Raw genomic sequence first — 22808 nt, forward strand, 5'->3', positions numbered from 1 at the left:
TGAAGAATCCATGAACTAGTTTTGAATCATTATGGGAATTTTTTATGTTTTAACATCTTATCACTACTCGTATGTTTTTATTCATGAGTTTAAATGTGTTTGTGGTGATTAATTGGCTAATTTCTTGATTAAGTAAATGATCCTCAAATTAGCAAGCAATAAGTGATTTTTGTGTTAGTTTTACTTCACACAATCGTAAAATAATTTTCTCTAACATGGTAGTGAAAGCATTTGACTCCTCTTGGATTTGGTGACTTTTTGGTTCTTAATGCTAGTTGACTTTCACTAATTACATGCTTAATGAAAATTGTGACTTTGACTAAGAAAATTGTTATGAGCTTCTCTAACCATTTTAACAACTAAGAAAAGTCTAGGTAATATCAAGCTTCTTGGATTACTATAGCCAAATTGAGGATTTAAAACAAGTAATGTACCAATGGATTCTAATGATATGTTCATCAAAAGTCAAAGTGATGAAACTTTAAGTCAACCATCCTTCCCTTATTGATTCTATATCAAATTCTTTTTTTGTTGAAATGGTTCATTTAAATCTTAGTTTATTTCTAGTTTTATTACAAGCATTTTAAAAGACCAAAACCCCCATTTTTATTTGTATTGTTATTTTACAAGTATTTTTACAAAGAGATTTTCATAGAGTTATAAAATTGAACCAATTTCTATGGATTCGACCCCTTTATCACTACATGCTATTTTAGTGTAAAAGATTTAGGGTTGTTAATTTTGTTGGCCTCGACAATCACCAACGCTGATTCTCATCTATCAGCGTGTTGTGTGTTTGACTCATCAGATCATAAGGTGTGACCTTACAAATATAAATTGACGTATGTTCATATATGAATTCACCACCGCCTGTCTCCTCTTCCACCTATCCACTGCCAGTTCCCCCACCTCCGTCACTGCCACCTCCGCCTCTAGTCGTCATCACCTCCGCCACCTTTGCCACCACCACCGCCACCGCTACCCCTACCACCACCAAGTCCGCCCTCGCTGACACAGCCAGCGTCGCTACCACTATCTCTGCCACCTCTATTATCTCCGCCACTAACCGCTATAATCACTTGTGAATAGAAGCATACTTATATAGATATGAATACAATTATATATATATATATATATATATATATATATATATATATATATATAAGCATACTTATTTATATATGAATATGTATTGATATATGAATAATTATATCCTTATTCATATATGAATAAAATTTGTTCCGTCCTCCGGGTACGTTGGAGTGGCTTAAGCGGGAGATTCGTAATGAGCAACCTAGATTCATTCCCTCGTTCTCAACATTTTTCTCAATTAAACCCTCCTATATATATATATATATATATATATATATATATATATATATATATATATATATATATGTAACTCCCGTAGATCCGGGCTAGTCAATTTAGAGACGATAAGCATCAAAAATGACTTTTTGATGGAAGATTATTTAGAATGATTAATCTTAACTAAGTTTTAGTGGTCGTGACAAGGTTTCCGAATATATAAAGAATGCCGAAATCCGAGTTATAACGAAGAAGTTATGACCTGTCGAAGTTTCGCGACAGAACCGGCGCGACACTGCGTGACGTAAATAGTGAATTTACGCTAGAGCGATATTTAGCCTTAGTGATCTAAACGGAAGTCGTAGAATAAGTTAAACCGAGAGCGTGCATAAGAAGAACGTCTAAATCTGACTTCGTATGAATAAGTTATGATTTTTCGAAGTTTCGACTTAGTAGTGTGCAGCCCAAATCTCGAAATAGAGATCGAGTGATATTTGACCGAAACAATCTAAACAAGAATCGAAGATCTCGTCGATAGTAGTCCAGCAGTGAAAAGACAGACGAAAACGGACGTCAGATAGAGAAGTTATGATTTTATAATGGAGTTTTCCTGTCCCGGCCTACTAAAAATAATATAATAAAAATAAATTCAAAATTAGCCGACGGAGTCTAAACGAAAGTTGTATAGCATAGTCTCACCTACGCGTGGATATAAAGAACGTCGAAAACGGAGTTCGTATGAGGAAGATATGAATTTCTGAAGTTTTTAAATAATTAAAATATATTTATTTAATTATAAAATCAGATAATACCAAACCCGTCACTCATCCGGCCCTATCCACCCGATACGCCCAGCATACCTAGATGTACGCCCGGCGTACATGTCGACGGAGGATTACGCCCAGCGTAATTTGGGGTTACGCCCAGCGTAACTCGGGGTTTCAGCCCCTATAAATAGAAGTCGAGGGTTGCCGATCTTATTGCCAAATTTCTTCCTTTCTCTCTCATTTTTGCATCGTTTTGCGTGCAAGAAATGCCCCGAAGCCCCGGTATCATTCCCGAGACCCGAATCAAGTCCCGAAGCCCCGAAGATCCCGAGAAAAATAGTTTTCGAGCCAAAACTCTGCCCGCGTAAAGCCCGGTTTTGGAGAAAAAGTCCCGGTTTTATCGGAAAAGATTATTTTAGGAGACGAGGTGCTGTTCGATCATCGTCTTATCAAGTGAGTGTGTAGTTACTTTCTTCTAACACATAAATATGAAGTATTTGCTATGAAATACGTGCTATGTGTTATGTATTGTTTGTTTATTTGAGATGGGTGTGGAATGGATGTTTTATACAGGTTTTTAATGATTTAAACCGTATATGTATTTTATATCTACAAATATGTTGGGTAGAACATGGGTCGATGAAATATTTGGTGACTATGAGATGTAGTGCCTATTGTGTAAACCCTGGTGACTATGAGACGTAGTGCCTATTGTGTAAACCCTGGTGACTATGAGACGTAGTGCCTATTGTGTAAACCCTGGTGACTATGAGACGTAGTGCATATTGTGTAAACCCTGGTGACTATGAGACGTAGTGCCTATTGTGTAAACCCTGGTGACTATGAGACGTAGTGCCTATTGTGTAAACCCTGGTGACTATGAGATGTAGTGCCTATTGTGTAAACCCTGGTGAATGTGAGACGTAGTGCCTATTGTATAAACCCTGGCGACTATGTGACGTAGTGCCTGTTGTATAAACTGTGGTAGCAAATGGATTTTGTGCCAATCTCGTAGGTCAATCCTTAGGAATGAATGAATGAAGGATAATTGACTCTTAGGTTAAAGCTTTAAGAAAAAGAAGAAGATAATGGGGATGGGTAATTTGGGTTGATTATCTGATGATTAAATATAATATTATATCTTACTATGGGTTGAAAACCCTATATGCTCACCAGGCTCCCAAGCCTGACCCACTCAGTTTTCTTTGCATTACAGGTAATGGCACAAGAGTATAAGTTGGTGGACTTGACGAGAGATTTTGGATTATAGATCAGTAGTTATAAATAACTGTTGTGAGGTCTACTTTATATTGTTTATGCTTTTGGTCTGTATCGGAACATGACATCCCGAGATTTTGTTATTAAATGAAAATACATTTCTTTAAAGAAATGATTTGATAAATTCTTATCATATTTTGTTTTGGGAACAAATTCCGCAATTCTTTTAATCAAAGGATTACTCTGATTTTATAAAACAAAGCATAAACAAATCGGTCTTTTCTGGCCGTGAAAATGGGGATGTCACAGTTGGTATCAGAGCACTAGTTTAAGCGAACTAGGAATATGTAGGATTTCTAGACTTAAACTTAGAATGCTAAGCGGTGATTGTGAGATGAGTGTCTACCATATTTTAAGACACGAGCACTAGTATATTTTAGGAAAGTTTCCTAAAATGCTTTTATGTCCTAAATGTTGTATGTTTGCCATATATGATATTATTTGTTTGGATCTATGGTCTGTTGTCGACCGGGTCTGGAAACCTTATGTGTTTAGGATTCTAAGCTTACGCCTACGGTATTAGAACTAGCATGTAAATGTTTCAGAGTGATAAGGAGATTTATACGTCTATCGTAAATAAAGATTTCTTATCTTAAATTCTCGCCCGGTACACCGAACGTCTGCTATGATGTACAAAGCGTTATGGTGAAGACTCATAGAGAATTGAGTAAATGGAGGAAATGAAAGGCTTATGATAGTGAATGACACCTATCGGAAGATATCGTAAGAGTGGTATCTTGCCTTTAGAATATGTCTGATAAAATAACGGAACGTTTAGAGGAGTACGATACGTCTGAAGTACACCTGCGATTGGCAGGATGATGGATCTATTGGTGTAATTCTTGAAGTTGTCCCATCGTCTGGAATTTCCATCACTAACCAAGTTGAAGTAGAATTGATGATTGAAGATACGCATGGAAGAAGTCCTAGTAGAGTCTAGGAGAATTTTTATGATTAATTGGACACATTCGTATGTGTTAAATTGTTTTGTGATTTTAGGACTTGGGGACTGCGAGACAATACTTGGGACGAGTATGAGTAGGTGTGAATAGTAGTAGAGATCTATACTACTGGAAGCACAGGACTCATGCTTGGATCAGGGAAAGTCACAAGGTTACCAAGAAGCTACTGATTGGTCTCGTTTTATTCAAGTATGTCGTTACCATTGTTTCGGTAATGACTAATGAGATGTTTGTTATTCCGACCCTAGTGGTCATATCAAATTGAGTCCGACTACGATGAGTTTGTTACGTGGTTCATGGAACCAAGTTCGATGTAACATCTGACTTAAGTCAGAAGATTGAAATCAATGTGATCGATGGCATCGCGCTCGTTGTTAAGGAAGCTTGTAGCTAGAAATGCTACATGCAAAAATGTGATTATATCACATTAGAATATGAAGGAAGGTATATTCCATTCTGGAATTTGACTCTAAGAGACTTGAGTCTAAGCGTTGCGTCATACGATGAGAGGTCATTAGAACATGACCCATCGATCTGTTACAATAGATAAACGAAAGTACTTATCCTAAGAAGAAGAAGGAGTCATCAATAAGGAATTATTTTGTAACTCGAAGGTTACGATTGAAAGTCCAACATAGTACGAAGAGCAGATGCAGGATTGAGCACTAACTGCTATAGAGAAGTCCAAGAGTTAGTTACTCTTTCGAGGAAACATAAAACTTACAGTTATTACCTAGGATGAAGAGATAACGTATGGAATCATTAAACAAGTCCTATTTCGTTGATGATTCCGGGACGTAATCATCCTAAGGGGGAGATAATTGTAACGCCCGTAGATCCGGGCTAGTCAATTTAGAGACGATAAGCATCAAAATGACTTTTTGATGGAAGATTATTTAGAAGGATTAATCTTAACTAAGTTTTAGTGGTCGTGACAAGGTTTCCGAATAGATAAAGAATGCCGAAATCCGAGTTATAACGAAGAAGTTATGACCTGTCGAAGTTTCGCAACAGAACCGCGCGACACTACGTGACGTAAATAGTGAATTTACGCTAGATCGATATTTAGCCTTAGTGATCTAAACGGAAGTCGTAGAATAAGTTAAACCGAGAGCGTGCATAAGAAGAACGTCTAAATCTGACTTCGTATGAAGAAGTTATGATTTTTCGAAGTTTCGACTTAGTAGTGTGCAGCCCAAATCTCGAAATAGAGATCGAGTGATATTTGGCCGAAACAATCTAAACGAGAATCGAAGATCTCTTCGATAGTAGTCCAACAGTGAAAAGACAGATGAAAACGGACGTCAGATGGAGAAGTTATGATTTTATAACGGAGTTTTCCTGTCCCGGCCTACTAAAAATAATATAATAAAAATAAATTCAAAATTAGCCGACAGAGTCTAAACGAAAGTTGTAGAGCATAGTCTCACCTACGCGTGGATATAAAGAACGTCGAAAACGGAGTTCGTATGAGGAATATATGAATTTCTGAAGTTTTTAAATAATTAAAATATATTTATTTAATTATAAAATCGGATAATACCAAACCCGTGACTCATCCGGCCCTATCCACCCGGTACGCCCAGCGTACCTAGATGTACGCCCAGCGTACATGTCGACGGAGGATTACGCCCAGCGTAATTTGGGGTTACGCCCAGCGTAACTCGGGGTTTCAGCCCCTACAAATAGAAGTCGAGGGCTGCCGATCTTTTTGCCAAATTTCTTCCTTTCTCTCTCATTTTTGCATCGTTTAGCATGCAAGAAATACCCCGAAGCCCCGGTATCATTCCAGAGACCTGAAGCAAGTCCTGAAGCCCCGAAGATCCCGAGAAAAATAGTTTTCGAGCCAAAACTCTGCCCGCGTAAAGCCTGGTTTTGGAGAAAACGTCCCGGTTTTATCGGAAAAGATTATTTTAAGAGACGAGGTGTTGTTCGATCATCGTCTTATCAAGTGAGTGTGTAGTTACTTTCTTCTAACACATAAATATGAAGTATTTGCTATGAAATACGTGCTATGTGTTATGTATTGTTTGTTTATTTGAGATGGGTGTGGAATGGATGTTTTATACAGGTTTTTAATGATTTAAACCGTATATGTATTTTATATCTACAAATATGTTGGGTAGAACATGGGTGGATGAAATATTTGGTGACTATGAGACGTAGTGCCTATTGTGTAAACCCTGGTGACTATGAGACGTAGTGCCTATTATGTAAACCCTGGTGACTATGAGACGTAGTGCCTATTGTGTAAACCCTGGTGACTATGAGACGTAGTGCCTATTGTGTAAACCCTGGTGACTATGAGACGTAGTGCCTATTGTGTAAACCCTAGTGACTATGAGACGTAGTGCCTATTGTATAAACCCTGGCGACTATGTGACGTAGTGCCTGTTTTATAAACCGTGGTAGCAAATGGATTTTGTGCCAATCCCGTAGGTCAATCCTTAGGAATGAATGAATGAAGGATAATTGACTCTTAGGGTAAAGCTTTAAGAAACAGAAGAAGATAATGGGGATGGGTAATTTGGGTTGATTGTCTGATGATTAAATAAAATATTATATCTTACTGTGGGTTGAAAACCCTATATGCTCACCAGGCTCACAAGCCTGGCCCACTCAGTTTTCTTTGCATTACAGGTAATGGCACAATAGTATAAGTTGGTGGACTTGACGAGAGATTTTGGATTATAGATCAGTAGTTATAAATAACTGTTGTAAGGTCTACCTTATATTGTTTATGCTTTTGGTCTGTATCGGAACATGACATCCCGAAATTTTGTTATTTAATGACAATACATTTCTTTAAAGAAATGATTTGATAAATTCTTATCATATTTTGTTTTGGGAACAAATTCCGCAATTCTTTTAATCAAAGGATTACTCTGATTTTATAAAACAAAGCATAAACAAATCGGTCTTTTCTGGCCGTGAAAATGGGGATGTCACAATATATATATATATATATATATATATATATATATATATATATATATATATATATATATATATATATATATATATATATTGTAACATCCCAAAATTCAAGACCAGAAATTTCGTTTTGATTAATTAAAAACCGCTTAATAAATCTTGCTCAATCATTTAACAACATTCTTAATAAACAATTATCAGAGTTTCAAATCCCAAAGATCATCTAGTGCGGAAAACATGGTGTGATCGTTGCGATCGCCCCGAGCTCCTTCCTTGGAAAAACATTAGTACCTGAAACAAATAGCTGAAAACCATAAGCATGAAGCTTAGTGAGTTCCCCAGATACCACATACCATACATATCAACTAATCCATACATTCCATACGTAACCATGAGCCATACATAACAAACATATCCATAATCAAATAAGGTGTTATGTGCCAAACATAGTCTTGATGTTATGCCACGGGCCGCACGTGGTATTTCTTGTCAAGCCTGGGGCCACTCCTTGGGTCTTACAGACAAGTTCCAAGGGCCACCCTCAGGTCTTCCATGCAAACATCACAAAGACAACTATACATACTACTCTACTAGGCTACTCAGCATACAGTGTGCCAGGAGCCACCTCCTGGTCTTTCATTCATAAAAGCATACAGTGTGCCAAGAGCGACCTCCTGGTCTTTCATACATGTTGCCTAGGTCTAACCCCCGGGTCTTCCTATCATACATAATAACATACTGTGTGCCAGGAGCCTCCTCCTGGTCTTTCATGCATAATGCCTAGGGCTAACCCCCGGGTCTTCCTACCATACATAATAATATACTGTGTGCCAGGAGCCTCCTCCTGATCTATCATGCATACTGCCTAGGGCTAACCCCCAGGTCTTCCTACCATACATAAACTAAATGGGCCGGCATTGTGGCCGTAGACCCATACAAACAGTGATGAGACTCACCTCGCACTGCCGAGAACTCGCTGAACACTTCTGACTGCTAACCGGCAACTCCTGAACCGCTGACCCTTCGGCTTCTCGAACTATCATTACCCAAAATAACATTTAGACCACAATAATCCCAAAAGTCAATCCAGGTCAACTTGGTCAAAGTCAATCTCCAGTTGACTTGACTCGCCGAGTTGTTCTACCAACTCATCGAGTCCATACTCCTCCAACCCCATACAACCCCGACTCCACTCGTCGAGTTTAGCAAGGACTCGACGGGTTCTCCTTCAACCATACAATTGGGACCATCTTCATCCGACTCGCCAAGTTCGACCTTGAACTCGTCGAGTTCATCATCCACATAAGAATGTGTCTAGGCTGTGACTCGCCGAGTTGTATGAACAACTCGTCGAGTCCATCTTCATAAACTAAGGAGATTGCCTTAGACTCTCCGAGTTCTTCCTTGAACTCGTCGAGTACGATGAACTTCATGACCACTATGGACTCAGACTGGCTGAGTCCCTAACCATTCAACTCATACCCTTTAACAGAAGGGTTTTGGGGAAATAACTGGCCTGACTCGCCGAGTCCCACAAGTGACTCGCCGAGTCCCTCTATGTCCAACTCTATTCAGACGATTTCAGTCAAGCACAAGGCATCCAAGACCCAGATCTAGCCTCCTAGGGTCAGAATAACATGCAAAGCTAATACCTTTGCGTCCATGCATGGCCCTTTTTGCTCAAAAGGCCATAACAACCTCTTAAACTTTGCATAGGGAGTTATATTGGCATAAAGCTTCCACCTTTATGCCTTAACTACTCCAAATACTCCCAGATCTGAAAGGATCTAGCTTGGGGACGTCCAAATCCCACAAGAAATCATTCTTGATCCATAAACTTCATAAAAAGGGACATAAATAGATCTAACAAACTAGAAGTCAAGGAAGGAACTTGATTACCAAAATGAGCAGCAAATGGAGTGAATATTCTGGATCTACTCCTTCCTCCTTGAACCTCCAACGTTCTTCTTGTTCCTCCAAGCTTCAAGAATGCTCCAAAACAATCAAAATGACTCACAACTCAAGGGAGGCTCTAGGGTTTTCGTTCTGGACTTGAGAGAGTATCAAGGGGGCTGATGAAGGCTATAATGTTCCTTAAATATGGTACAAGGCCCACATTTAGGGTTTTCCCCAAACCTGGCCAACTCGTCGAGTCAGTCTTCTGACTCGTCGAGTAGGTCACTAAACCTGCGACCAAATCGCGCTCCTACTCGTCGAGTCACCCATCTACTCGACGAGTCACTTCCTCATTTGAGGTTTTCTTCTCTTTTCCGACCTTCTAAATTCAGGTTGTTACATTGAAGACCCGGGGGTTAGCCCTAGGCAACATGTATGAGAGACCAGGAGGTGGCTCCTAGCACACTGTATGCTTTTATGAATGAAAGACCAGGAGGTGGCTCCTATCACACTGTATGATGAGTAGCCTAGTAGAGTAGTATGTATAGTTGTCTTTGTGATGCTTGCATGGAAGACCAGGGGTGGCCCTTGGCACTTGTCTGTAAGATCCAGGGAGTGGCCCCAGGCTTGACAAGAAAGACCACGTGCGGCCCGTGGCATAACAGCATGACTATGTTTGGCACATAGCACCTTACTTGATTATGGATATGTTTGTTATGTATGGCTCATGGTTACGTATGGCATGTATGGATCAGTTGATATGTATGGTATGTGGTATCTGGGGAACTCACTAAGCTTCGTGCTTACGGTTTTCAGCTATTTGTTTCAGGTACTAATGTTTTTCCAAGGAAGGAGCTCGGGGCGATCGCAGCGCATCACACCATGTTCTCTGCACTAGATGATCTTTGGGATTTAAAACTCTGATAATTGTTTATTAAGAATGTTGTTAAATGATTGAGCAAGATTTATTAAGCGGTTTTTAATTAATCAAAACGAAATTTCTGGTCTTGAATTTTAGGATGTTACAAGTTGGTATCAGATCCTTGGTTTGAGGGATTCGGGCACATTCTCGGGTGTGTCTGGACTCAAACTGGGGACTTGATATGAAAATTTTCAAAGGAACTTGAAAAGTATTTGAAAAGAGAAAAGAACTTTGAAAAGAACAAGGTGTGTGATGCGTGCCATCGACCGAGCTCAAGTAAGTGGTTCCCAAAATACCAATACATGTTTGATATGTGATATGACATGATTATGTGATTCGCATGCTAGATTATGGCTAAGGATCTAGGAGAAGATTCCTTTGTATGCTTATGTGAACTTCTAGAATTGCATGCTAGAACTGATCAGCCAGTAGTAGGATGGCATGTTTAGGTTATGCCTGATTGTATGAGCCCTTGAATTGCATGCTAGTGTAGATTCCTAATAAGAGGATAGAATGGTTTGTTTGGTTAGATTTTCCATTTGTCTGAATGTTGCTTGCTTTGTGCTTTGTGGGACTTTAAGTGGTGGGAGTTAGCTACTAGATGAATGTGTTAAGTCACATGTGATCAGGGTTGAATAATCTCAGAGTGTTGGACTTGACCCTATTGCACAGCTCTTGTCTGAGTCTAACCGTTGTAGGGATGAGTCTTTTACTCGAAGGATTATTCGAGCCTCATCACATGTGATGGTATTCATGTAGTGGTTAATTGGCATTATGAAGAGTCTTTCAGCAGCTGAGGACTGGGTTTGGGATTGGAGATTTCCCTAGGGTAAGCCTAGGATGAGATTAGTGCAGGGAGCATTAGTAGTAGTGAAAGGGACTTAGTGAAATCAAGGCAATCCTTGAGGAAAGTATGGATAGATGTGGAAGGTAGTAGGGGCCCATACTACTGGAAGCAGAGGATCCATACTCGAGTCAAGGAGGGCCGAGATAGAACCAGGAAACTTGTAGTATGTGAGACCTTCTGAGGTTACGTACGACCCTGACAATTATGTGTTCCGTTTCAGAATGGTGATGGTTACGCGACACGGAGCGGGAGGATCAGGATCCGGTTTAGGATCAGGTTCGGGTTCAGGTTCCGAACCAGTGGATGAGGGATTACGCGAGTTCATTGCGTCTGAGATCACGAGAGGTATCCTTGAGTCGACCCCGATGATTTTCGGGTCGATCAAGGAAGAGATTATTGAGCTGATGGAGGATCACCTCAGAGCGTTCCGGAGTGATATGGCATCCAGCCAGTCAGGATCGTGCACACTGTCCTTCAAGGATTTCAGGGGGAGTGGCGCGCTAGACTTCCACGGGGTGAAGGACCCCATTATTGCCAGGAGATGGATTGCATACATTGAGTCTGCACAGTTGACGAGCTTCTGTCCTGAGGGGTCGAAGGTTCGATTTGCTGCAGGATGCTTGAGGGACAGAGCTAGAGACTGGTGGGAGTCAGTTGGTGATTCCTTGGGAGCCTCAACCATTGAGGCTATGACCTGGTCCTACTTTGTGACCAGGTTTAGGGCGGAGTTTGCACCGGTTGTGGAGCTTCAGCAGCTGGCCAGGGAGTTCCTAGACATGAGACAGACGACGGAGTCGGTGGCGGAGATTACCGCCAAGTTTCGGGAGAGGGCCTTATTGGTGCCTCGGTATGCAGGGGATGAGGAGATGCGGAGGACCCGCTATCATGACATGTTGAGAGCTGATATTCGGGAGCATGTCAGCTTCTCGACATGCCCGACCCTAGACTCTATGATTGCCAGGGTGCGGGAAAGGGAGACTGATTTGGAGCACATTACGAAGAGGAGGTCGGATCAGATGCATACTTTGGAGGGTCCCGGGAAGAGATCCAAGACTTCAGATCAGCGATTAGTAGGTCGGAAGGGCCGAAGTCAGTGCAGCACGTGCGGGAAACTGCACGAGGGGGTTTGTCGTTCCAGGGGTTCAGGCTGCTACAAGTGTGGCAGTGATGGCCACGTCAGCAGGGACTGCCCACAGGGGGCAAGCCCATTATGTTTTCACTGCAATCAAGTGGGCCACAAGAAGGTCGACTGCCCGACGATGAGGGGAGGAGCAGGGAGTGCGTCTGCCCTGACAACTTTGAGGATTACAGATGGGTGAGAGGGTAGGGCCTTGCAGTAACAGATGAGGGAGATCTGGATTACAGCAGGGAATGTTGCAGGTATGTATCAAGGGCTATTTTCGATTTTATATGTATTATGATTGTTCTTACCTCGGTCTCAGGTGATAGTATGTATGAGTTATCTCTCTACTTGCATTCGGATTGTATTTTCGGAATTGTCATATGCCAATGGCTTACCAGGAACTATTAGTAGCTAATGTAAGGTTATCTCTCACTTCGGGTTCGAAGTGTTCAGTATTATCTCGGTTGCAACCGAAAACGGTTCAGGAGCGTTACGTGGAGGTCGGTGGGCAGGGTCCATGGAGTAGTCATCCACCATCATCAGGGTTCGGTGGTTCTAGTCTTGGTGTTTGGGATAGCTTTTGGAAGCATCAAGGGAAATGGTCTATCACTGAAGAGGTTGCTCTGAGCATTAGTTATTCGGACCTTAAGGACGTCAGTTTGAGCTCAGGGGATTATCAGTATCGGGGATGCAGGAAGTGTTCATCTAGTATTCGGTAATCGTACGGTATTTGGAGTGGGCTATTGACGGATCGCTAGCAAGATTAAGGCGATGGTAGTTATCATGCCTATTGTGTAAGGGAGGAAGGAATGTAAATCCTCGGACTTTCGTGTGCCGTAAAGACTTAGCCGAAGCTAAGTGGGGGAGAAACAATCATGTTGCGGGAGCAGAAGCGGTTTTGAAACTGGGATAAGTTTCGCTCTCCTGTCAGGGAGAAAGACGGCCCAGGCGGCTGTATGAATTAAGGATAATGTGAATTGGAAGTTCGGAAAACTTGCCAATTGTGAGATCGCATTCTCGGAATGTCTAATAGCAGGTTTCAGAAGAATCAGTTGGGAGTTTCAGCTAGGACATGAGTATAGCTTGGGGTACTAGATTATGCTTGTATGCTCGATTATGGGTATGTTCAGATTAGTAGTCAGCAAAAGACCATGGTCAGCGGTCGAGTCAGTGTAGAATGTGTTGTAAGACTACGGGTTAGCCGTAGCATCCACTAGCAGCCGGTCGGTGTGGAGGGTGTTGTCAGACTACCGGATATCCGTAGCATTCACCAGTGGTTAGATAGTATGAGAAGTGTGGTAAGACTGCGGGGTGGCTCGTAGCAATGGTTAACAGATAGCGTAGGAGTGTTGTAAGACTATGGGGTGGCCCGTAGCGTTCACTAGTTAGCAGATAGAGTAAGGGCGTTGTAAGACTGCGGTGTGGCCTGTAGCATTCGTATGTTAGTATAGTTAAACTGCGGTGTGGCCCGTAGCATTAGTATAGTAAGACTGCGGGGTGGCCCGTAGCATTATTCAGCAGATAGTGTGGAAGTGTGGTGAGACTGCGGGGTGGCCCGTAGCATTAGTTGGCTGGTAGCGCAGAAGTGTTGTAAGACTATGGGGGTGGCCCGTAGCATTCACTAGTTGGCAGAACGAGTATAATAAGACTACGGGGTGGCCCGTGGCATCCACTAGTGGTCAGTTAATATGGAAGCGCAAGACTGCGGGGTGGCCTGTAGCATTCCTCGGTCCCTATTCAACAGTACGAATGTATCAGATGCGTGATTCGCTGGCAGGGTTTTTCAGATAGTTTAAGATAGGGCGGGGCAGCCGCTCGGATGTGAGTAGGCCACATTATGATTGGATTCGGAAGGCGGTAGGTCATTCGAGACCAGGAGTGATGTAATACTACAACGGTTTTGGTAGCATTCACCTTTAGTAGTAGATTTGCTGGCAATGAGTAGTCAGACAGTACGATCGGGAGGGTCAGCAGGAATGCTGGAGCCGTGAGTAAGGGTGTGGATCGAGGGGTTTTGATAGCTGAAGTTCTTCGGAGGTCGCTGGAAGCGACTGAGAGATTGTGCTTGGAATTAGTAGCCGGTGGGAGTCCGGTGATCCAAGTGATATCAGATCAGTTGTCGAGCAAGGTAGTATCATTTCATCTGAATAGTGGTTAAGAAACAGTAGGATGCTCGGATAGAAGGGAGTACTGTGAGGAACCTTATGCGCGAATTAGCTCACCAAACGAAGGCACTAAGGAACTTACAGACGGATTGAATAATCTCGGAGTAATGGGTTTGACCCTGTAGCACAGCTCTCATATGAGTCTAACCGTTACAAGGATGAATCCGCTACTCGAATGACGGTCTGAATTCACGCGATGGGTGGAGTTTTCAGTATTGGAGCATCGTATGAGGGGTTACTTCGTGAGTACGGGTGTGATGGCCGGCACTGGGAGTGGCCAGGATTGTGGTTTCAGCAGAAGATTTGTTCTTGATGGGGATCGGAAAGACTGTTGCTTATGGGAAGTCGTCGTGGAAGGGCCAGTGTTAGTGTAAGGAAAAGGGGAGAACCCCTTGTGTATCAGTGTAAGTGCACTGGGAGTACCGGTAGGGCTACCGGTTGGGTAAAGGTGTTGTACTCGAAGGTAGTAGTGATCGATTTATTCTGAGGGTGACATTTTCAAGGATTGGATCGGATAGACGAAGCGTGTACCTAGTGGTAAGTGGATTGTAAAGTAGTGGATCGTCGCGGACTTCGAGGACGAAGTCTAGTTTATGTGGGGGAGAGTTGTAACACCCTGAATTTAGAAGGTCGGAAAAGAGAAAAAAACCTCAAATGAAGAAGTGACTCGTCGAGTATATGGGTGACTCGACGAGTAGGAGCGCGATTTGGTCGCGGGTTTAGTGACCTACTCGACGAGTCAGAAGACTGACTCAACGAGCTGGCTAGGTTTGGGGAAAACCCTAAATGCGGGCCTCGTACCCTATTTAAGGAACATTATAGCCTTCATCAGCCCCCTTGATACTCTCTCAAGTCCAGAACGAAAACCCTAGAGCCTCCCTTGAGTTGTGAGTCATTTTGAGAGTTTTAGAGCATTCTTGAAGCTTGGAGGAACAAGAAGAAGGTTGGAGGTTCAAGGAGGAAGGAGTAGATCCAGAAGATTCACTCCATTTGCTGCTCATTTTGGTAATCAAGTTCCTTCCTTGACTTCTAGTTTGTTAGATCTCTTTATGTCTCTTTTTATGAAGTTTATGGAACAAAAATGATTTCTTGTGGGATTTGGATGTCCCCAAGCTAGATCCTTTCAGATCTTGGAGTATTTGGAGTAGTTAAGGCATAAAGGTGGAAGCTTTATGCCAATAGAACTCCCCATGCAAAGTTTAAGAGGTTGTTATGGCCTTTTGAGCAAAAAGGGTCATGCATGGACGCAAAGGTATTAGCTTTGCGTGTTATTCTGACCCTAGGAGGCTAGATCTGGGTCTTGGATGCCTTGTGCTTGACTGAAATCGTCTGAATAGAGTTGGACATAGAGGGACTCGGCGAGTCACTTGTGGGACTCGGCGAGTCAGGCCAGTTATTTCCCCAAAACCCTTCTGTTAAAGGGTATGAGTTGAATGGTTAGGGACTCAGCCAGTCTGAGTCCATAGTGGTCATGAAGTTCATCGTACTCGACGAGTTCAAGGAAGAACTCGGCGAGTCTAAGGCAATCTCCTTAGTTTATGAAGATGGACTCGACGAGTTGTTCATACAACTCGGCGAGTCACATCCTAGACACATTCTTATGTGGATGATGAACTCGACGAGTTCAAGGTCGAACGCGGCGAGTCGGATGAAGATGGTCCCGATTGTATGGTTGAAGGAGAACCCGTCGAGTCCTTGCTAAACTCGATGAGTGGAGTCAGGGTTGTATGGGGTTGGAGGAGTATGGACTCGACGAGTTGGTAGACCAACTCGGCGAGTCAAGTCAACTGGAGATTGACTTTGACCAAGTTAACCTGGGTTGACTTTTGGGATTATTGTGGTCTAAATCTTATTTTGGGTATTGATAGTTCGAGAAGTCGAAGGGTCAGCGGTTCAGGAGTTGCCGGTTAGCAATCAGAAGTGTTCAGCGAGTTCCCGGCAGTGCGAGGTGAGTCTCATCACTGTTTGTATGGGTCTACGGCCACAATGCCGGCCCATTTAGTTTATGTATGGTAGGAAGACCCAGGGGTTAGCCCTAGGCAGTATGCATGATAGATCAGGAAGAGGCTCCTGGCACACAGTATGTTATTATGTATGGTAGGAAGACCCGGGGGTTAGCCCTAGGCATTATGCATGAAAGACCAGGAGGAGGCTCCTGGCACACAGTATGTTATTATGTATGGTAGGAAGACCCGGGGGTTAGACCTAGGCAACATGTATGAAAGACCAGGAGGTGGCTCCTGGCACACTGTATGCTTTTATGAATGAAAGACCAGGAGGTGGCTCCTGGCACACTGTATGTTGAGTAGCCTAGTAGAGTAGTATGTATAGTTGTCTTTGTGATGCTTGCATGGAAGACCAGGGGGTGGCCCTTGGCACTTGTCTGTAAGACCCAGGGAGTGGCCCCAGGCTTGACAAGAAAGACCACGTGCGGCTCGTGGCATAACAGCAAGACTATGTTTGGCACATAGCACCTTACTTGATTATGGATATGTTTGTTATGTATGGCTCTTGGTTACGTATGGCATGTATGGATCGGTTGATATGTATGATATGTGGTATCTGGGGAACTCACTAAGCTTCATGCTTACGGTTTTCAGCTATTTGTTTCAGGTACTAATGTTTTTCCAAGGAAGGAGCTCGGGGCGATCGCAGCGCATCACACCATGTTTTCCGCAGTAGATGATCTTTGGGATTTAAAACTCTGATAATTGTTTATTAAGAATGTTGTTAAATGATTGAGCAAGATTTATTAAGCGGTTTTTAATTAATCAAAACGAAATTTCTGGTCTTGAATTTTGGGATGTTATATATATATATATATATATATATATATATATATATATATATATATATATATGAACAAATTACTAAAATGGTCCTTGTGGTTTGAAAAAATATCATGTTTAGTCCCTATTTTTTCTTTTGCACTCAGATCATCCCTATAGTTTTCTTTTTGTTGTGATTTTCATCTCTGCTACATATGAAAAGACTTTATTACCCTTATTTAATTCTTTTTTCATTTATTTGTTATCTGTTTATTCCTAATATAACAAATTAAATAATTTAGAAAAAGATGTGGATCCCACGACCAAACACCCACCATTATCATCTCTTTCCTCTTACCCTCACTAACCTAGCACCCATCGCCGATCCTTCCTCTATTCCTTGCAACCGCCTGAAACTCCTAGCGCCACTGGATAGTTGGAATCCGCTACCATCATTGGACCGCCGAAATCTACTACCACCACTGCACTGTCGGAGACCTCTAACCTACTCTTGAACATCTTCTTCCTGGAAACACCAGAACAAAGAACTCTACGATATCCATCACCTCCTCACTCTGCCACCATTACCATATTTTTATAATAAGCCATAGACCCTAAATCAACCATCTCTTCCTACATGTTCACCCCTACATCATGTTTTTCTTTTCGATTTTCTGCAAATCTATATCGACACACAAAATTTGATTTTGGATTGTGATTTGAGGTTTTTTTTTAATTTCAGTGTAGGTTTTCTGGGATTATGGGTGTCGATTTATAGAGGATTGAGAGTTTTGTTGGATCAGGTATAATTGTCACTTGGGTTTCTAACCGATTTCACACAACCTGATCCATCACTTCTATGGTTGATTAACGGGTTTCCGATGGCAACCACGTCGGAGAAGGAAACATTTTCCAAAAGCAAATGTGGTTGTCCAATGAGAGAGATAGAGTAGAAAAAACGGATCTTGTAAGTCAAGGCTTGGGATTTGTTGAATGGATCTTACAGTGTATTTGGGTTTGTTAATCAGTCTTTCATATAGTGTATCCTATTTTGCATCTTGAATTGATCTTGTATTTGGGTTTAGTCAAGTATATGTTATGCATTTGAGTTTACGATTCTAGGTTATTTCTAGATTCAATTTTGAGTTAGATTAAGTGGAGTTATGAGTATCTTGTTCTATATGTATTTCTTAGTTTGTTCTGACAGTGGTTAATGGTGGTAGTTAATTGAGTGCAGGTCAAAGGCGGATGTGGTTGTCCGGTGAGAGAGACAGAGTAGAAAGAAGCGGAGCGAAGAGAGAGGCGGAGTAGATGACGGTCCATGGGTTTTCAATGGGTTTCGGCATGGTTCGACTCGTTCATGTCTCCGGTGGTTGCGGCTCCGACATGAGTCTGGTGATGGTGAGAAAGGAGAGGGTGAGATGGGTGGAGTAAGGGTTGGGAGTGGGACCCATGAATTGATTACTTATTTTTTTTTCTTATTTTTGTAATTAATTTAAATAATAGATGAAAACTGAAAAAGAAATACAAAGGGTAAAATAGTCTTTTTATCTCTATAAGGGACTAAAAACGTAACAAAATGATATGTTAGGCACCGTTCGTGTGCAAAAGATAAGTTAGGGATCGAACATGTAATTTTGATAAACCACAATGACCATTTTAGTAATTTTTTCAATATGTAATATATATATATATATATATATATATATATATATATATATATATATATATATATATATATATATATAGAGAGAGAGAAAAGAGGTTCATTTGAGATTATGTTAATTTTGTGAGACATGAGACGCGATCATAGTCACTCATTTGATATTATTATTATTATTATTATTATTATTATTTTACCAAAGTGTTTCTATCCGAACGATATCCGGTGTTTCTCTTCCTCTTTGAGGTCGAGGGTTCAAGTCTCACTGTGAACATATGTGAAATAACTTATGAGTAGATTAATATATTGCCGTTTCAAAAAAGAAATTACCGTTTTTAAATATATGTGAAATGTTCTAATAGAATATTACAATGTAAATATTAAAATAGAATTCTTAGAATGTTAGAATATATTCTTGTAGTTTACTAGAATTGTTAGATATGTTAAAATATTATAATAATCTATTAGATTTGTTACAATTGTTAGAATTTTCTAATATTCTGTTTGAATTGTTTCAATATTTATAGTCTAATATTCTAGTCGAATATTTGAATAGTCTAACAATTTTGTTTTAATATTTATACCATAATATTCTATTAGAATATTTCACCTATATTTAAAAATAACGGTAATTTATTATTATTTTTTTTATAATCTAAATGACAAAAATAAAATTAAAAAAAAAATCAAAAGTTTTCATTTATTTTGTATTTTTAAAATGTTTTTTAATCTCCAAAATAAGTGGCTAAGATTTTCGTCCTTATGTCTCATCTTTTGTAGCCCAAACGTCAAAGTCCATACCAGTTCAACACATTTACAAGTTCAACATGGATTTTGGCAGTTCATTGTATCTGGATTTTAAGAAAACTTTTCGGTTCGATCTGGTCTATAAAATAAAGATAAAACCAGTGTTGTAAAAATTCCGACTAGGTTCCGATTAATCTCTGATTAGTCCCAAGGCGCTATCCCACCGACTAGAAGACGCCTAGCGATTAATCGTTGCCTACAAAATGAGCGAAGCAGTAGCAAACGATGAAATTTTAACACTTTGACGAAGTTCTATCTTAATAGAAATCATCTAAGGAATGATTAATGTTCTATTAATCATATACTAGGTGTGAGACTCATGTATTACATGAGTTTATTTAAAAGAAAAAATTAAATATGAAATTCTAAACATTTGAAAAGTTTAAATTTATAATTAAAGTGTTTTTTCTTTTTTAAATTAAACAAATAATTTAGATAAATAAAAAAAAGGAAACTAATCAATGAAACTTCAATTTAATAAGTTTGAAATTAGAAGAAAAATACATTAATGAATATAATATACATTTATTATTACATTTAAATACTATATAAAATTTAATAAAATGATAAAACAATAAAATGACATGTGGAAAGAAAATAAAATGAAAATAATAAGAAAAAGTCATGTGGTATAATGGATTAGAAGATGACAAGTGACAAAATCATTTTTATTTATTAAGGAGGAAAGATTAACCTATTTTTTTTAATGATATTAGTGGTATTTACAAACTTTCTTATGATATTAGTCGTATTTAGTTTCTTAAAATTCAACGAATTAGCAATTTATGGTCCCCGTTTAATTCTCTAATTAATCTTCACCTAGTCGATTAATCCTTCAACCCCACTCCACCGACTAGCTAATGTCGAGCGTTCTCCTTCATATCCCGGTTCAACTCCATTTTCAAAACATCGGTTAAAAATCAATTTACATGATTGAACTACTCCAAAAAACACTATTATATTGGGTCAACCCCTCTATTGTCGGTCACCATAAAAATAATTACAAAACCATATGCATTTCTTTGGGCACACATTCTTTTATATCTATATCTCTAATTGTGTACCGATATGATACTTTCGAGATTCGTTCATTCGCCTTTATTGCCTGCAATGACCATATTATAATGTCATAGTCGCCACATGACCATGAAAAGCATATAAACATACAAATTTTCAAGTCAAAAAACTGAACCTGTTTTTGCCAATCCGTGAGTCTAGTAACCAATAACAGACTCCCGGACTGTATTATAGATCCAATCACGATCCCAATCCAAAGTCCCTTTGCTTTCAAATGTAAAGGGAACCCAAGAACAGTGGCTGTTGGCATCCCAAACAAATAAAATGCCACCAGAGTCACATAAGCTCCTATATGTTGCCACCCACTTCCCCTAGCGATTCCTAAAACCATCAAGAACTATTAGTGATGATATTGTATAGACCAAAAATGTGAAAAAATCAATCACTCACCAGAAATCACTGCTTGTAGGCTATCTGTTATGATCGAGAGAGCTATGAAAGGACTCATTGATACAACGTAACTTACTACTTCCATTTTGTTACTAAAAGCATTTGCAAGATAATGGCGACAACTGAAAACCATGGTGCTTACTATTATGGCTTCAATAACAGCTAGAAACATCACTATACAAACAGCTAAACGGGCTGCTTGTGGGTTTCCAGCCCCTATCTCATTTGAAACCCGAGTGCTACATAATCAGATTGTAGAATGAGATTTTTTTTATGTAAAGATAGAAGGAATTTTAATGGTGAGAAATTAAAATACCTAGCGGCTGCTCCAAACCCATAGGGTATAGTGAAGTGTAGCGTGGAGATAGTTAAGCTGATGAAAACAAATGTTGAAAATATTTTGAAGTGATGAGAATACGAGATGATTATTGTTAGGTAAAGTTATTGAGGAAGAGTTGAAGTAATGAAAGATTACCATATGGAAAGAAGTGATGTTTCGAGTTGTGGATTTGGTAATAAGCCAGATATTAAGACAAGAAGTTCAAGTGACCACCATTTTAAGCTACAAAATATACGTATTAATTGTTGTCAAAATTTTGTTACAAATAAACTATATCCAAAGCTTTTAATTTTAAGATGAAATGATGAATGAGTTTACCAAACCATTACGGCCGATGGGATAGCAAACCAGAAGAATTCCTTCATACCTACAAGTGCGTCCATGGAGAAAGTCACACCAACATTCTTACACAACGATGAGAATTTGAAATAAAACACCATCAACATCAAATAGAACCAATTTGACAAACTAAACGCTGTAGCAGCACCAACGCTGCCCATCTTTAACTTGAAGATCAAACCCCAACAAAGAGGGGCATGGAAACATAAAACAAGTGTAGAGCTCACGAGCAATGGCATAGTCAGACTCTGTGATTGGAGCAATCTAACAAGAGGCTTCACAATTGCACCGGAAAACAAAGATGGAATAAGATATATGGAATATTTTCTTGCTTCATGTGAGATCAAAGGGTCGTGTCCGATTAAAATCAAGAACTTATCGATGAAAATCCAGGAGATGGAGATTGGGATGCAAACGAATAGCAATGAGATTATTGCACTGCATGTGTAGCCGCCGATTTTGTTATATTGTTTGGCTCCAAAAGCTTGCCCATAAAGGGTCTCGAGTCCTCCCACAAGACCTGACTATTTGCGAAACGATTTTTTTTTAAAAGACATGAATTTATAGTTAATATTTAGTTAACTAATGGTAAATGAATCTTCTATTTCATTGTAAACATAACATAATCTTAAAGGAAATGCTTACAAGAAGACTAAAACCAGTGACATTAGTTAGGGAGGTGGCAATGGCGAGGCTAGATAGGGATAGTTCATCAACATGTCCCACCATTATCACCGCCACCATTTGCATTAGGTATGGCAACAAAGCCACCACCACCATCGGCAGTGCAATAACAGTCACCTTTTTTATCTCATGACCATAATCCGCCCATCTTTCACCCTGTTGCTTTCCATTAGGCAACTCCTCTAATGTTTCCATCTCTCTCTCGCACCTCCAACAAAACTACCATATATATGTACAAATATATACAAGAGACAAAATAAAGGTGTAGTGGAGTAACTTAAGATTCATTTTACTTGAAAACAGCGTGCAAAACCAACCAGAATATTCAAAATTGTTTTACATGTAAAATGAGGTTATAATAAATATCAAATTGCTTACGACTTGAGTGTATAGACAGGACCAAATACAAACCATAATTCTCAAATGCTAAGAAAGACACCAAAAGAAATTTTGTTTTTTTTTTCTTTTATAAATTTTTACGCTTATGGAAAAGATAGAGCTCTAAAATGATTAAATGGAAAGTTAAAAATTCATTAGG

The 22808-nt window shown here is 40.0% G+C and overlaps 1 protein-coding gene and 1 long non-coding RNA gene across 2 annotated transcripts; one reads left to right on the plus strand and one right to left on the minus strand.

Moving 5' to 3' along the window:
• Positions 1 to 17294: 17294 nt before the first annotated feature.
• On the plus strand, positions 17295 to 18645 carry LOC145162757 (uncharacterized). Its single transcript, XR_013739307.1, has 2 exons — positions 17295 to 17937; positions 18208 to 18645. It is a non-coding gene; the product is annotated as an uncharacterized LOC145162757 (long non-coding RNA).
• Positions 18646 to 20440: 1795 nt separating this feature from the next.
• Positions 20441 to 22465, minus strand: LOC145164294 (protein DETOXIFICATION 14-like). Its single transcript, XM_079083018.1, has 7 exons — positions 22232 to 22465; positions 21566 to 22110; positions 21383 to 21469; positions 21224 to 21280; positions 20908 to 21146; positions 20633 to 20838; positions 20441 to 20545 (listed from the first exon to the last, which is right to left on the minus strand). The coding sequence occupies exons 1-7, from the start codon at positions 22463 to 22465 to the stop codon at positions 20441 to 20443; spliced, it is 1473 nt and encodes a 490-aa protein (XP_078939144.1).
• Between the last annotated feature and the right edge of the window lie 343 nt (positions 22466 to 22808).

This window comes from Lactuca virosa, chromosome 3 (genome assembly GCF_052849685.1).
Source record: "Lactuca virosa cultivar CGN04683 chromosome 3, Lactuca_virosa_CGN04683_v6, whole genome shotgun sequence".
NCBI lineage: Eukaryota > Viridiplantae > Streptophyta > Magnoliopsida > Asterales > Asteraceae > Lactuca > Lactuca virosa.

Excerpts from the sequence above, each read along its gene's own strand:
- LOC145164294 (XM_079083018.1), bottom strand. The coding sequence starts at position 22,465 with ATGGAAACATTAGAGGAGTTGCCTAATGGAAAGCAACAGGGTGAAAGA. Across the intron at positions 22,111-22,231 it reads TCACTGGTTTTAGTCTTCTT|TCAGGTCTTGTGGGAGGACT; the intron begins GTAAGCATTTCC and ends TTTCGCAAATAG. Across the intron at positions 21,281-21,382 it reads ACATCACTTCTTTCCATATG|CTTAACTATCTCCACGCTAC; the intron begins GTAATCTTTCAT and ends TGTTTTCATCAG.